Source organism: Ursus americanus, chromosome 25 (genome assembly GCF_024610735.1).
Source record: "Ursus americanus isolate L20-20 chromosome 25, mUrsAme1.1.p, whole genome shotgun sequence".
Taxonomy (NCBI): domain Eukaryota; kingdom Metazoa; phylum Chordata; class Mammalia; order Carnivora; family Ursidae; genus Ursus; species Ursus americanus.
This window is the reverse complement of record NC_142151.1, coordinates 31636553-31650304: the sequence shown is the minus strand read 5'-3', so window position 1 is coordinate 31650304 and position 13752 is coordinate 31636553. Positions and strand designations below refer to the sequence as shown.

Sequence of the window (13752 nt, the reverse complement as noted above, 5' to 3'; positions counted from 1 at the left end):
TAAAATGGTCAACATAATGTATACATATCCTGTTGTAGTGTGGTGAGTTTTTTGTATGTTTTGGAGCTGTAATGTTAGATGCATAGAGTTTGAAATTAGTCTATCTTCCTAATGAAACTTTTGTTAATTAATAAGAACTATTTTTAGCAGTCTTTTTAAATTTAAAATCTATATGTTTGCTATTAATGTAAGTCCACTGGTTTTCATTGGGTTTCATTTTTTTCCCCTTAGTATAACTTTGCATTCTTTTCTTTTGAACTTTCTAAATCCTTAATTTTTGATGTTTATTGTAAATAGCTCATGGATGAATTTTATTTTTTTATACAAAGTGACAATATGATTTTAGTCTGGAACATTTATTTCATTATGATGTGCTTTAGTAACTATCCCTCTAGATTTATTTCCATTGCCTCTGTAGTGCTTTTTATCTGCTTCACCCCTTTTTCCTTTAGTTTCTTTTGAATTGGTTGTATTTTTAAAACACTATTCCACAATTCTCCTTTTCTAAACTTCAGGTTATAAAGTCCCTTAAAAATTGTACTGTTGTGGAAGTTTTTACAAATATTTACTTAATTTATCAAATTCTATTTACTTAAAAGTGTCTTTTACTTTCTTCCTGAACAAAGAACATCAGAAGATTTAACTTAAATTCTCACTCTCCTGATGAATTCTATCTTTTGTACTTGTTATTTAGTTTTTTAACATTTGCATTCTTTTTTTATAGTCAGTGTTTATTAAGATTTCTTTATCTTTTACCACTTCCTTTATTGTTTCTTCTTTTATTGCAGACTTCCCATTTGTGATCCTTCTCCTCCAGTTTCAAGTCCTTTAGAAATGCCTCAAGCAAGGGTGGTTGGCTATACATTCACTCAGTTCTTCCTTGTTTAACAGTATTTGTGGCTCATGATTGCTCTTTAAAAAGTTGTACAGTTTTATATTCCTAGGGTGGCAGGTACTTTCTTTTAAACCACTGAGGATATTTTCACCTGTCGTTCAACTTTAATATTGCTTGAGTAGTCAGCCCCAGTTTGATACTCACATTCCTGTAGGCCACGTGCCTTTTCTGTCTGGCTCTTTTGAACATATGCCCTTCACGTGTTTTGCTGTGTCCGTCTCCTGTGTATGGGTATACATTTACTTTTTTTTATGCTGCTTGGGATTCATTGGACATTTTAAATCTGGAAATTGATTTTTTTCATCAGTTCTAGAGGTTTCCTAGCCATTCTCTCTTCAAATATTCTATCTCCTCTATTTAATCTTTCTTCCTTTTGCTGGACTTCTAATTAGATGTGTACTAAAACTCTTACCTTTGTTCTCCACGTCTGTAAACCTCTTTATGATAGTTTCCATGTCTGCCTCTCTATGCTGCATTGGGGATCATTTCTTTACAGTTATCTGTCAGCTCACTAATTCTTCTGCTGTGTCTAATCTGTGGTTAAATCCATTCACTGAGTTTTATTATTATAATTATTTCCAGAATTTCCAGATTTGTTCTCCAAATATTTTTGATTATTTTTGTAATCCTTTGCTAGTTACTCATGTTTCGATTCTTCTCTTTAAATTTTAGGTATGTTATACATGCTTACATTTTGTATGTTGTGCATAATATTTCTAGTATTCTAAGTCTGTGTTTGATTCTGTAGTCTGCTGTTTCTGGAGACTCTAATACATGGTACACTTTTCCTTCAGTGTTTTGTGATACTTTGAAATGAACACATATGTATTTTTAAAACTTTAAAGTAAGAATCTTTTGAGATGTAGTTTGAAGGCAAGCTCTTCAGAAAGGTTTGACATTTCCCAGATACCTGTGATCACTGCAATTAAACTGAATTCTTGCTTTGAAGTTATTTATAACTACCCAGGTAGTAAAAATCAAGGCAGCAAAACTGGTTGAGGTCTGAATGATTAAAGACTTTCTTTGCTCTTTTATTCATCAGCAAGTTTTAAGGCAAGGATTTGCTTTGTAGGTGCCTCCAAAGTGAATGTTTGTATCTATTTCATGCTACAGTCAGGCAACAGAGTCATTGTGATCCAAGCTTTATGTTGTGTATTAGTCACTTATTGAATTCTCCACCTTGGGAGTCTCTCCCCCCCTCCCCCCTTTTTTTGTCTCTCGTTTTTATGTCCTGAGGAGCCATCAAAAACAAGCCCAAGATCAAATTCTGCAGGGTCAGCCCTGTTTGTCTTTCTGGTTTTCTATCTTCACCTTCAGACTGGTCCTTACATCTCTTGCCCAGTAATCAGAGCATATTTTATAAAGACTTTTTTGGTAAATTTTATTCAGCATTTTAAAGTACTTTCAGATACATGTTCAGTCAGGGTGTATAGTTTGTCATAACATTGAAAATGTAAATCTTGAGATTCACAAATAGAAAGAAGAAAAAAGGTACATCTAGATTAGAAAAATAACCAATTAAGATTGCTGCAAGGATGTTAAAACTGATGTGTATAATATTCCAAGGGAAAACGTGTAAGGATAAATTACTTGATCTCTTAGTCATAAAGACCTGGAGAAAATGGAAGATCCTGACATGTACAGTTACCCTAATGAGGAGCAAAGATAAAGAGAAAACAAAATTTTGTGATAGGCAGCTTCTTGCATAAGTTTTGAGATGACATTGTTAGCTCAAGACCCAGTGGTGCTCTTCAGAAAAAGATATTAGAACAGAAAGAAAGAGAGGAAAGAGGAGTTTTACAATAATTTTACCTTGATATATCTGTAGCTCAGATATTTTAATGTTTCATTCTTTTACTGTCTTCCCAGTCAAGAACTAAAGAGCCCAGTCCCTTTACCCATGGAGAACAGGGGATTATGTATCTGATGCATACATGTTGGCATAGATTGTCAGAGATGAGTTCTGTTCTTGAGGACAAACATATTTGTTGGGCTCTAATTCCACAAATTGTGGTTCCCAGTTTGAACAGAAGAGTCTGTGAACTATGACTTGTAATGGGACAAAAGAAGCATGAAGTATACCGTGAGAGCATTAGGATTATTCTTTAGAGGATGCTCCTGGGCTTGTCTCCGTATTCCCTCATGTAAAGCAGTGAACCATATACACACCTTGCATTTTCCTGGTGGACTTCGCTCTTGGTGTCAGTTGGAAGCTATATGAGCATAAATATACCAGACACATGTAAAAAGAAAAGTGTGTGGGAGTTTTACTTTAATTTTTTTTGCTTATGCATTACATATTTTCATTATATTTGGAGCACCTGCTATGTGTAGACATTTATGTCTATGTCATGAATTTTACCCTATAGCGGTTATAATTAACTTGAAAAAAGAAAGGGAAAAATATGTGATTGTAACAACTTAGGGGTAATTAAATGCTAAACTTGTAGTACTGACCTTAGGTGCCATAGGAATGCAGAGAAGGTTGAACTTTGTATGAGGATGAACTTTCCTGGAACAAATGGAACTTTATCTGGGGATATGGAGGGTTTGAGGTGAAATAGGGAACAGTTAGTGTGCTGAGGTATATCAGGGCGTGGGAATGGCCACAAAGAAGAAATAAGCACAAACAAGTATCCATGTTGATGAAAGGAGAAAGAACTATTGAAAACTAAGATTAAGAATAGGTTCTTTTTAAAAAAAAAAAGATTTTACTTATTTATTCGACAGAGATAGAGACAGTGAGAGAGGGAACACAAGCAGGGGGAGTGGGAGTGGGAGAAGCAGGCTTCCCGCTGAGCAGGGAGCCTGATGCGGGTCTCAATCCCAGGACCCTGGGATCACACCAGAGCCAAAGGGAAACGCCTAATTGACTGAGCCACCCAGGCGCCCCAGGAATAGGTTCTAATCATGTAATAGAAATCTTAGAGCCCATGGGAGAAAATTTTATTGTATTGTAGATATTATAAAATATTATATATATATATATTATGTATGGTAATATTATATATATTATATTATAGATATTTTATATTATTTTATGTATTACATATGGTAAACAATATGAAGCTCTTGACAGTTCTTGGGCAGAGGTCTGACATGTTGAAAGTGATCAAAGTTTAACTTCATTAGGAAATGTGGATCCATAGGATAAACTCAAGGTTGAAACTAGGAATATATTTTTTTAGGAAAGAGCCCACCAGTTAGTAGTATGCTCTTTATTTGGTTCCATAAAAATGAAATATATAAAATTAGCTTACATTATAAATATTCATATAAATTATTAATGTATATAAATATATTTTTTGTTCTAGAGGAATTCCAGGAAGGAAATGTGGTACGATCATACTTACAGCAGAGGAATTAAACTGTTGTAGGGTAAGTAAATATTTCTTTGGTTTAAAAGTAATACCAATACTTCTTTGAAAAGATATTTCTGAAACTATACTTAAATGATTAATTTTTGAGTAATTCTGGCAAAAAAAATAATTAAGACTACCTTATATAATTCCCTAATCTATAAAAGATCATTTTAGATCATCATTTTAGATAGTTAGAGAGACTACATTTATAGTCCAAAAAGGATACCAATTATTTTAACAGCCTTTTTAAGGAATAAAAATTATTAAAATAAAACCTAATGTCAGTATTATTTAGGAGGGGGCATTAATACTAGGAATTATCTGTTGTACCCATCAGTTAAGTTCTTGCAAAAATTTTGAAGGTTTTTGTGTGATTTTCTAGGAATATTTCTAGTCACTTGACTTTAGTCCTTTTGCCTAGCATACTTGTTTTTTCCATAATTCTAATTGAGTTAATTCAGGATTTATATAAGCTCCCATCTTTTGTTAGCTTGGGAAGCTCATGTTTGAGGAAAAGACCAGCTACCACTCCAGCTAGGATTATGATGACATCGAGTGCATACTCAATATTTTTAGAAAGCTATTTTTAGTTGTGATTTGCTGATGTAGCCATTGACTCATGTTCAATGATTTTACTGTCGTCAAGAACGAGGTGATGGCTATGACACTCCGCTCTAAAAGTAATGATAGCTCTCGGAATCGGAAGTCGATATTGTCTATTTAATATAGCCCAGCGGATCCCTGGGGATTGTTATTTCTAGGAGGAAAAAAAAGAAGTTTTCCCTGGGTTAAATCTCTAGGGCTCTGTATTTTCAACTTCTGCTTTATGATTTTGGGAACAGAAGTTCCCAAAGAATACTAAAAACTTAATGCTTTGACATTGGCTATAGTTTTCATATAGAGAACTAGTGTTTATTATCTGAGTACGTAACTTTAATCTCTGGAGTCTTTTCTTTAAAGATGATTCCTATGGCTTTCTCTATATAATATATTTCTGAGACAATATGGGCAGAAATCCGTGTGATACTACTTGGAAACTGGGATTTCGGTGGGGTAAGGGGTGGTCGGTGAGATAACAAAAGGAAAGTATACTAACAGCGTCGTGGAGATGATTAAACAAAAATATTAGAATTTAAGTAGTTAAGGGGATGCCTGGGTAGCGCAGTCGTTAGGCATCTGCCTTCGGCTCAGGGCGTGATCCCGCCGTTCTGGGATCGAGTCCCACATCGGGCTACTTTGCTGGGAGCCTGCTTCTTCCTCTCCCACTCCCCCTGCTTGTGTTCCCTCTCTCGCTGGCTATCTCTGTCAAATAAATAAATAAAAAATCTTAAAAAAAAAAAAAAGAATTTAAGTAGTTAAAATACATTTAAATTAGGGCCCTTTTCTTCTTCCTCCATTGTTTATGCACCTGTGGGCAGGTCTGGCCACCACAGTCTCAGTTTTCTCCTGTGTAAAATGCCCAGAACCTACTCATAGTTAGAGTGCCATTAAACAGAGTTGAGTTCTGGATTTGCTATGAATTTGTTCTTTGTCTTATCAAATCACTTGACCCTTCTGTTCTACTTTCCATATTTGCAGGGGGGAGAAAAAAAAACCAGACATCTGAACTAGTCACTAGAATATTTTTAAAAATTCTCCCAGCTAGACAATTATCATATGGTTTCACTCATTTATGGAACATAAGAAATAGCAGGAAGATTGGTAGGAGAAGGAAGGGAAGACTGAAGGGGGGGGTAAACAGAAGGGGGAATGAACCATGAGAGACTATGGACTCTGGGAAACAAACTGAGGGCTTCAGAGGGGAAGGGGGTGGGGGACTGGGATAGGCCAGTGATGGGTATTAAGGAGGGCATGTATTGCATGGTGCACTGGGTGTTATACGCAAATAATGAATCATGGAACACTACATCAAAAAGTAAGGATATACTGTATGGCGACTAACATAACATAATAAAAAATTATTATATAAAAAAAAATTCTCCCAGCTCTGATAATTAACCACCATAACATTAAATCTGAAAATATAATGGATATGAAAGCATTTTATGTATACTAAGAATACATTACAAAAAGTACAACACAGTACATAAATATTACCTACCATCTTTTTTTTGTTAAAATGGCACAATGATTTCTTAGAATTATGTCATCTAATCATCTTTTATAGTTCTTGTCTCTAAATTTATATATGTGTATATAATATGTGCTTTATATAGTGAGGGATGGAAGAGAAAAAGAAGTTCAAGGCTAATAAGATACATGTTCTTTGTTCTTTGTATTGACATTAACACGTTATTTTGTCAGAATCTTGACATTTAGGTGATTTTGTGTAAATATGCCAATGTACACATTATTTTTAGTTCTATTTCAAAATAGAACCAAGATACCAAGGGCATAGATTGAGTATGGCCAGGTTGCATCTTAAATGTCTTCCACTTTGAATTCTGTTGTTTTGCTTAGAAGAACAGGAAAGAACAGAAATGTTTTCATGCAAATGAAGTAGAATTTATTACTTACTAATTAAGAGGCATTTTTACACTCTTTATACTGCTAAAGCTTTTAGAATATTTGGAATTATCTTTTAATAAGTAAACACATATTTATAATACTTAACAATTATAGATCTAATATTTTAAAAATGTTGCTTAAATATTGATCTAACTTATGTATATTATGTTCTGATTCTTAGCAACAACCTTATTGATAATCAGCGTCATTAAGATGTATAAACCTTGAAATAATATTACTATGCTAGTATAGTAGAAGAAACAAATATATTCAAAGCAATGTTCATAGTTACTTCGGAAGAGACAGTGCCTTTAAATGCACATTTAAGGGTATCTTGAAAATATCAGGCATTGTCACTTAGAATCTTGAATTGAAGTAATTTTACTTCACATTTGACATCATACAAATTGATGGGGTTTTTCCCTTTAAAACACATTGTTATTAACTTGAGCATAAGCTTTGGAATCAGGACACCTAAATTTCAGTCTTGTCTCTTTCAGTATTCAGCTGACTAAGGTTATAGTCTTGGAGCTTTAATTTCTGCATTTGTAAAATGCTGGAAGTCTTAGTATGTTCCCCAGATCATTACTTTGCAGAATGAAAAAGGTGTGGCGTTGGAGAAATGTGTAAATTATAAATTTATACAAATACTTATTTTTAGTGTGATAATTTTAGTTATCTCAACCTAGTTTATTTCAAATGCAACTTTTGTAATATATCTAGTCAAATGCCAGCATAAAAATTAATTTAATTTTGAAGTTATATTGGTATTGTTTGTTCACTCAATATTTTAAAAGTAGCTTGAGATTATCCACAGCTAGTATTTTTCTTTCTGAGTAATTGATTGATTGATTCCATAATATTCACAAAACATACAAAGTGCTAGTCCCTGAAATGGATGCTTAGAATACAATGGTGAGAAAAAACAGCAACAAACATCCCTGGCCTTGTCGTTAACGAACAAATAGTTTGTGGGAAAGACAGACATTAATTAGACGACTGTGCAGATAAATATGTCATGATATATACTAAGTGATCAAATATAAGAGAGTATAATGGAGAATCCAATTTATACTGAAAGGAGGGGGTCACTGTAGACCTCTTTGAGAAAGTAACATTTAAGCTTAGCCCTAAGGAATGGTTTGCCAGTTAAATGAAAGACTTCCAGTAGAATGCACAGCTTGCATAAGGTTGTGAAGAGGGAAGGAATTGTGTCTGGTGTGTGGTGGCAAAGGGCTAGGACCGCGGGATAATTGAGACAAAACTTTGCAGGATGAAGGTGAAAAAGGCTGTTCAGAGCCCATTTGGTGCTGAGCTTTGTAGACCATGTTAACGAGTCTGTGTTTATCCTAAATACAAGAGGAAGCCTAGAAGCACTTTAAATTATGAAAAATATTATTTCTTTTATGTTTTGAGAACATTACGGTGTCTGCTGAATGGAAAATGGGTTGAATGGTTGCGAGAGGAGGAGGAGGAGAAAGAAATACATGCTACTCTGCATGCCCTCGGGAGAGAGGAGGTTGGTGTAGACTAAGGGGACACCAGTGTAGCCAGAGTGAAGATTTGAGAAAGGTCTTAGAGGTGGAATGGTACGACTTGGTTTAGATATAGGGCCAAGAAAAGAAAGGAGTCAAGGACTGCTTCCTTGAGCACGTTGGGTGGATGATGAATCACTAACTGAGCTGGGAAAATTGCAAGAGAAGCAAGTTGGGTTTGAATTAGTTGGAAGCACCTGTGAAACATTCCAGTGGATTTCTATCATAGCAAGTTTGTTATACTGGTGTGGAGTATTGAAGAAAATTCTTAAAATTTTCTCAGGTGGCATTAAGCACAAGAGATTAAAAAAACCCAACTTGGCATTAATGATGCTTATGTATTTCTAAAAGTAAGTAAATGCTTGTCTTTCCCCTGCAGAAATTAGATTTCATTTGTGCTTGATACAGATGGAATCCCTGCTAAGTTACTAACTTGGATAATTGCAAAAAATATTTCCCCTAAGTTTATATAATTTAGTACATTGAAAGCAATCTTTATTTTTTGTTTTTAATCAATTACTTGTTTTGCAAGTATTAAGGAAAGTAATTTGAAAAATTACAACTTGGTATTATGTTTACCAGTGATGAAAATTTGTTTTAATAACATTTAATTTCTGTGAAGATTTATTCACAATCAATTTGAAATATGTACATTTCAATAATCTATTATGTACTTTGAATATATCAGAATGTTTTTTGGTAGTTTGTGTTTTGGTCCAGGTGCTTTGGGAAAATGTCTTACAGGAGTGATTTTTTTTTTTTTTCCCCTTAGCAGTTACAAGGTTCTTGTCCTGTGTTCTTAGGAAACCATTCTTTCTCAAGGCCATTTTAATATATGTGAAGGTCAAAGGGCATTCAAACCAAACCAAAACAAAGAAATCAAAACTAATCCTTCTCTCTCAGTTTTGCTCTGATTTTATAGTTTGATTGGTAGGGTGATTTTCTCACTGCTTCCTTAAAGAATAGTATAGAAATTTTGTTCTTTCAGCCTCAAATTTGAAAAGTGATCATGGCTGTAAAGTTTGAGGTGATAGTGGTGTCCACATTTTTCTTGCCTCTGTTCTTTTAATTTTCTTTACAATGTATGTTGGCCGCTATGCTTGTTCAGAAAGTGAACTCTGTAGTGAGTGTTCTCTGGCAGAAGTTACATCTGTGCTGAATACAAAAGCAAAATGACACTATACCAGTGCTTTGAAAACCAGAAATCTAGAGCTGTGAACTTCTCCAAGGGCAGAGATGTCTTCTTCATCTCTCTATTCCCAGATTCTAGCCTGAGTATTGCTTCAGAAATGTTTGCTAAATAAGTATATGAATGAATGAATGAATGAATGAATGAATGAATGAATGAATGAAAAAGAAAGATAGTGTTCTCTTGCATAGTGTTCCAGAAATGCTAAAAAGAGATAATGAAAATTTTAGTTGGGTGTTTAAGTGCTGCTGGACTCTGCAAAATAAAAAGGGGTGAATAAGAGAGTGCCTTTTTAGTCATTCTTGACAGTTTCACCAAATAGCATTTAAAACTGCAACCTCTTGATTGAATCTGAAATACTTTGACCGTCATCTCTTTCCAAAATTGTTAGCATCTTCTTTCAGTTTAAAAAACAAATAAATCCAAAATACTGATTTTAATTGTTAAATTACTGTATATTTCCTACTTTTTAAAGGTGCTCATCCTATGTAATTGAATAATGCTTAACTTCTTTAATTTATGATAACTCCAACTTGTTTGCTTATAAGCCAAACTCTGTAGTAATGAATAAAAATGATGGGTTTGGCATAATAAGTAACATCCAAACACATAATTACACTACAGATAAGCATGAAAGTGCTTTACTTTTCTTGAAGCCCAATATAGTAGGAATTATTGTTAAGACTTTGTGATGCACTTGTGTATAATTAATAAGGAACCCCTTTCCCCCCAGAATTGCAAACTGTGTGGTCAGTCTGGATCTGTCTTGTACCTTATCTAATGAGCAAAGGTATCTTAACATCTAATACATGATAGATATGCAATAGATGCTTAGTAATTATTCCTGGAGAAATTAAAAAACCGTTATGTTATAAAAATGTGTACTTGAATAACTGAAGATAGGAATGAAGATCTTGTTTTATATAATATTGAATACCTATAGTCATCTACTTAATCTTACTTTTCCAGGGAGAAATGCTAGAGGTTTTAAAAAAGTAATAGCTCTGTGACTAGAACAAAAACTTCCAGAGTCAATTTTCCAGTCTCGCAATCCTTTAAAAAGTAATTTTATGTTGCCTGGGATTCTTGCACACTTGGCCATTTGCATTAAAATGGTAAATTTGTTTTCTTGTCAAGTCTTGCTTGTGATCTGCAGTTTCTAGTTATTTATAACCCAGGTTTTGAGATATTTCATTAATTTTGTTTGTAGGATGCTGTTCTGATGCAATTTTGTGCGAACAAATTGGACAAGAAGGACTTTTTTGGAAAATCAGATCCTTTTCTTGTATTTTATCGAAGTAATGAAGATGGCAGGTAGATTTATCTTTTATGCATTTTAACTCTATAGTAAGAATGGTACTTAAACTATTATTTTTTTCCTCAGGGAAGCTCAGTAAATTGTTGAACAGTAAAATATTTTGTTATTTTAAAAATTGATTTGATTTTTGCATCTCAGTAATGATGTGTAATTTTATAAGCATTTTATATGTTTTGTATGACATTGAAAATGAATGATTTTCAGCTTCAAAGAAACATTTCCTCCGTACTTTCCCTAAAATTATAGTATTGTCTTAATAGGATGGAAGAATTATATTTTTGTGGAAATCTAAGATGCTAAAACTAATGTTTCTGGTTATAAAATTGAAGTCTTAAACCATTTTCTCACAGAAGGATTAGGATCTTATGGGTTGCTTTTATACTTCAGGGTTTGGGTTTTTTTTTTTTGCCAATAATATTTTTCTAACATGCAGTAACATTTTTCATTATATTTTAATAATTTGAATGTTTTTAGCAGTCATGATTAGACTGGTTTCTCTGTGGTTTGAAATTATACCCATGAGTTATAAAGTGTAATTTAATATGTACGATTCTACCTTAAATATATTTTACTGTTTCTGTGATTCATACTGTGCTGTCAGTATCTGTGGGCATGTTTAGTGGTAAAATTGTGGGCCAAGGTTCTTGCCTAGGTTTAAAACATGACTGTGCTACTTAATAGCTGTGAGACCACAGGCAAGCTTTTTAACCCATATGAGACTCAGTTTCCTCATCTATAAAATGGGCTAATAATCGTAGCTACTTCACAGTGTTGTTGACAGTATTAAATGAGTCACGGCACAAAAAAACAGAAGCTTGCTTAATACGTAAAATGTAAATGTTAGCTGTTATTATTAATCTTAATGTATAAGTTTTCCTTTTTTGTTTTCCTTAACTGTATGCAGTTCATTTTAGATTAAAAATGAAGGGAAGAGAATGAAAAAAAAAACCAAAAACCTGGCACTACTGCCACACTTACAAATGAAAATATACAGTTAATGTTATGTAATAAGTATATAAAATGTTACATAAAAATAGAAAGTTTGCTATTTAAAGTGAACACACTGGGCAGTATGAGATGATACTTTACTTACTGTGAGATCGTTGTTGCAGCTCCTGGGCAAGTGTTGGTGATTATGTTATGATGTCATATTACTGCATTTTTCATACTTTCCTATGTTGGTGGTAAAATATGTCAAAGTAGTGTTTGCATTGAACATTACTTTTACCCATGTGGAAAATATTGGACAACGAAGAAACTAGTCATTTGCCAGTCATTTCAAAGGTGGAGAAAAACTAAAGAATGGTTCAGGATTTTTGAGTCACAACGTTGTTGTCTTTTCCTGTCTGAACTACTTGTTTTCTGAATTTTCTATTTTTGTTCTTATTAGTCCTGTGTAAAGATTTGTTGTACAATTATAGAATTTCAGCCTCTCATACATTTAATACTACTGATGAGGATTATATTAATGGAAATTTATTATGCTTGTAAAAATGGTAGTAATATATTCATTAAATGAAATGTAAATATTAAGAAGAGTACAGTTAATCAAAAAATCGCAAGTCACTTAAAAACAACTGTTGCTAAAATTTGGTGGATCCCATTTCAGAAAACTTTCCACTTAGGTTTACACACAGAATACTAGATCGCCATCTACTCCAAATATATATTTTAAAGCATATGTATTAGTGCATTTATATATATTTATGTTTTGTTTTGATGAGTTTCGAATGAGTAAAAAGTGCTTTTACTCCTCACTTAAGTGAAAATCTCTTTTTAACTGCAAAGATTTTAGCTTTATTTTTAACATTTATTTCAATATGAAGCTATTTCAAAAATTGCCTGTTGCCTCAGGTGTTTGAGGCTCCCTTTATAAGATAGAGTAAAACTTAGTTTTTACTAGAAGCATTAATAAAAATCCTTAACAATATATGATGATAAATTCTTATTTTCTTGCTGTCACATTTATTTAGTAACTTAAGTTGTATTCATAATTAGATAATAATTTTCCCTTGGAATAGCTATTTTGGGTTTTTTTTGGCAAATGGCTTCATTTAAAGTACAATAAGGCTTCATTTAAAGTATTTTAATAAGGCTGTTTAATAAAAATATTTTTCTTATGATACTGTTTGTAATATATATGCAGTTACATTTTTGCAGCAATAAATAAATAGCTCACTGAGGGGAACCACACTTTCTTAAGAGCAAAAGTTGCAAGTGTCAACGTATTTAATTATTATGGCTGGTGATACTAGGAATATAATAGATATTTTGATTTAACCATAAACAAAAAGGCCAAAAAGTCAACAAATTGTTTGTTGAACATGTTCGTTTGAAGATGGTCAGTTGGTTGCTCTATTATCTCCCTCTGTAACTACCCATGGATGCATGGATCTGGATATCATGTAGCTAGCTAGCTAGCTGAATCTACCACCACACCAAAGGCTAGATATATATAAGAATAGGATTCAAGAGAAAGCTCCTTTGTAGATCTTTAAGAATGTATTGTATTATGAAGAGAGGCGGAAGCCTGTTTCTAAAACAAAGCAGTACAGTTGACCCTTGCACAAAAAGGGTTTAAACTCCACAGGTCCACTTATATGTGGATTTTTTTTTTGATACAGTACTGTAAATGTATTTTCTCCTAAGATTTTTTAAAATAACATTTTCTTTTCTCTAGCTTACCTTATTGAGAGAATATAGTATATAATACATATAACAAACAAAAGAAGTGTTAGTCAACCGTTAATATTATCAGTAAAGCTTCCGGTCACAGTAGGCTATTAGTGGTTCAATTTGGGGAGAGTCAAAAGTTATGTGCAGATTTTTGACTGTGTGGTAGGTCCATGCCCCTAACCCCTGCATTATTCAAGGGTCGATTATATATGTAATTTTGTCCCCATGAATTTTTCATAACCATTTTTGTGTACTGTCTTTTCTGATTT

General features: G+C 33.2%; 1 protein-coding gene across 1 annotated transcript in view; it reads left to right on the top strand.

Annotated features, from left to right (window-relative positions):
* Positions 1–13752, top strand: part of CPNE8 (copine 8) — a 211855-nt gene that overhangs the window by 103261 nt on the left and 94842 nt on the right. Inside the window, exons 7-8 of the mRNA XM_045776528.2 lie at positions 4210–4273; positions 10700–10803. Of these exons, the coding sequence (XP_045632484.1) occupies positions 4210–4273; positions 10700–10803 (168 nt within the window). The remainder of the gene's footprint in view (positions 1–4209; positions 4274–10699; positions 10804–13752) is intronic.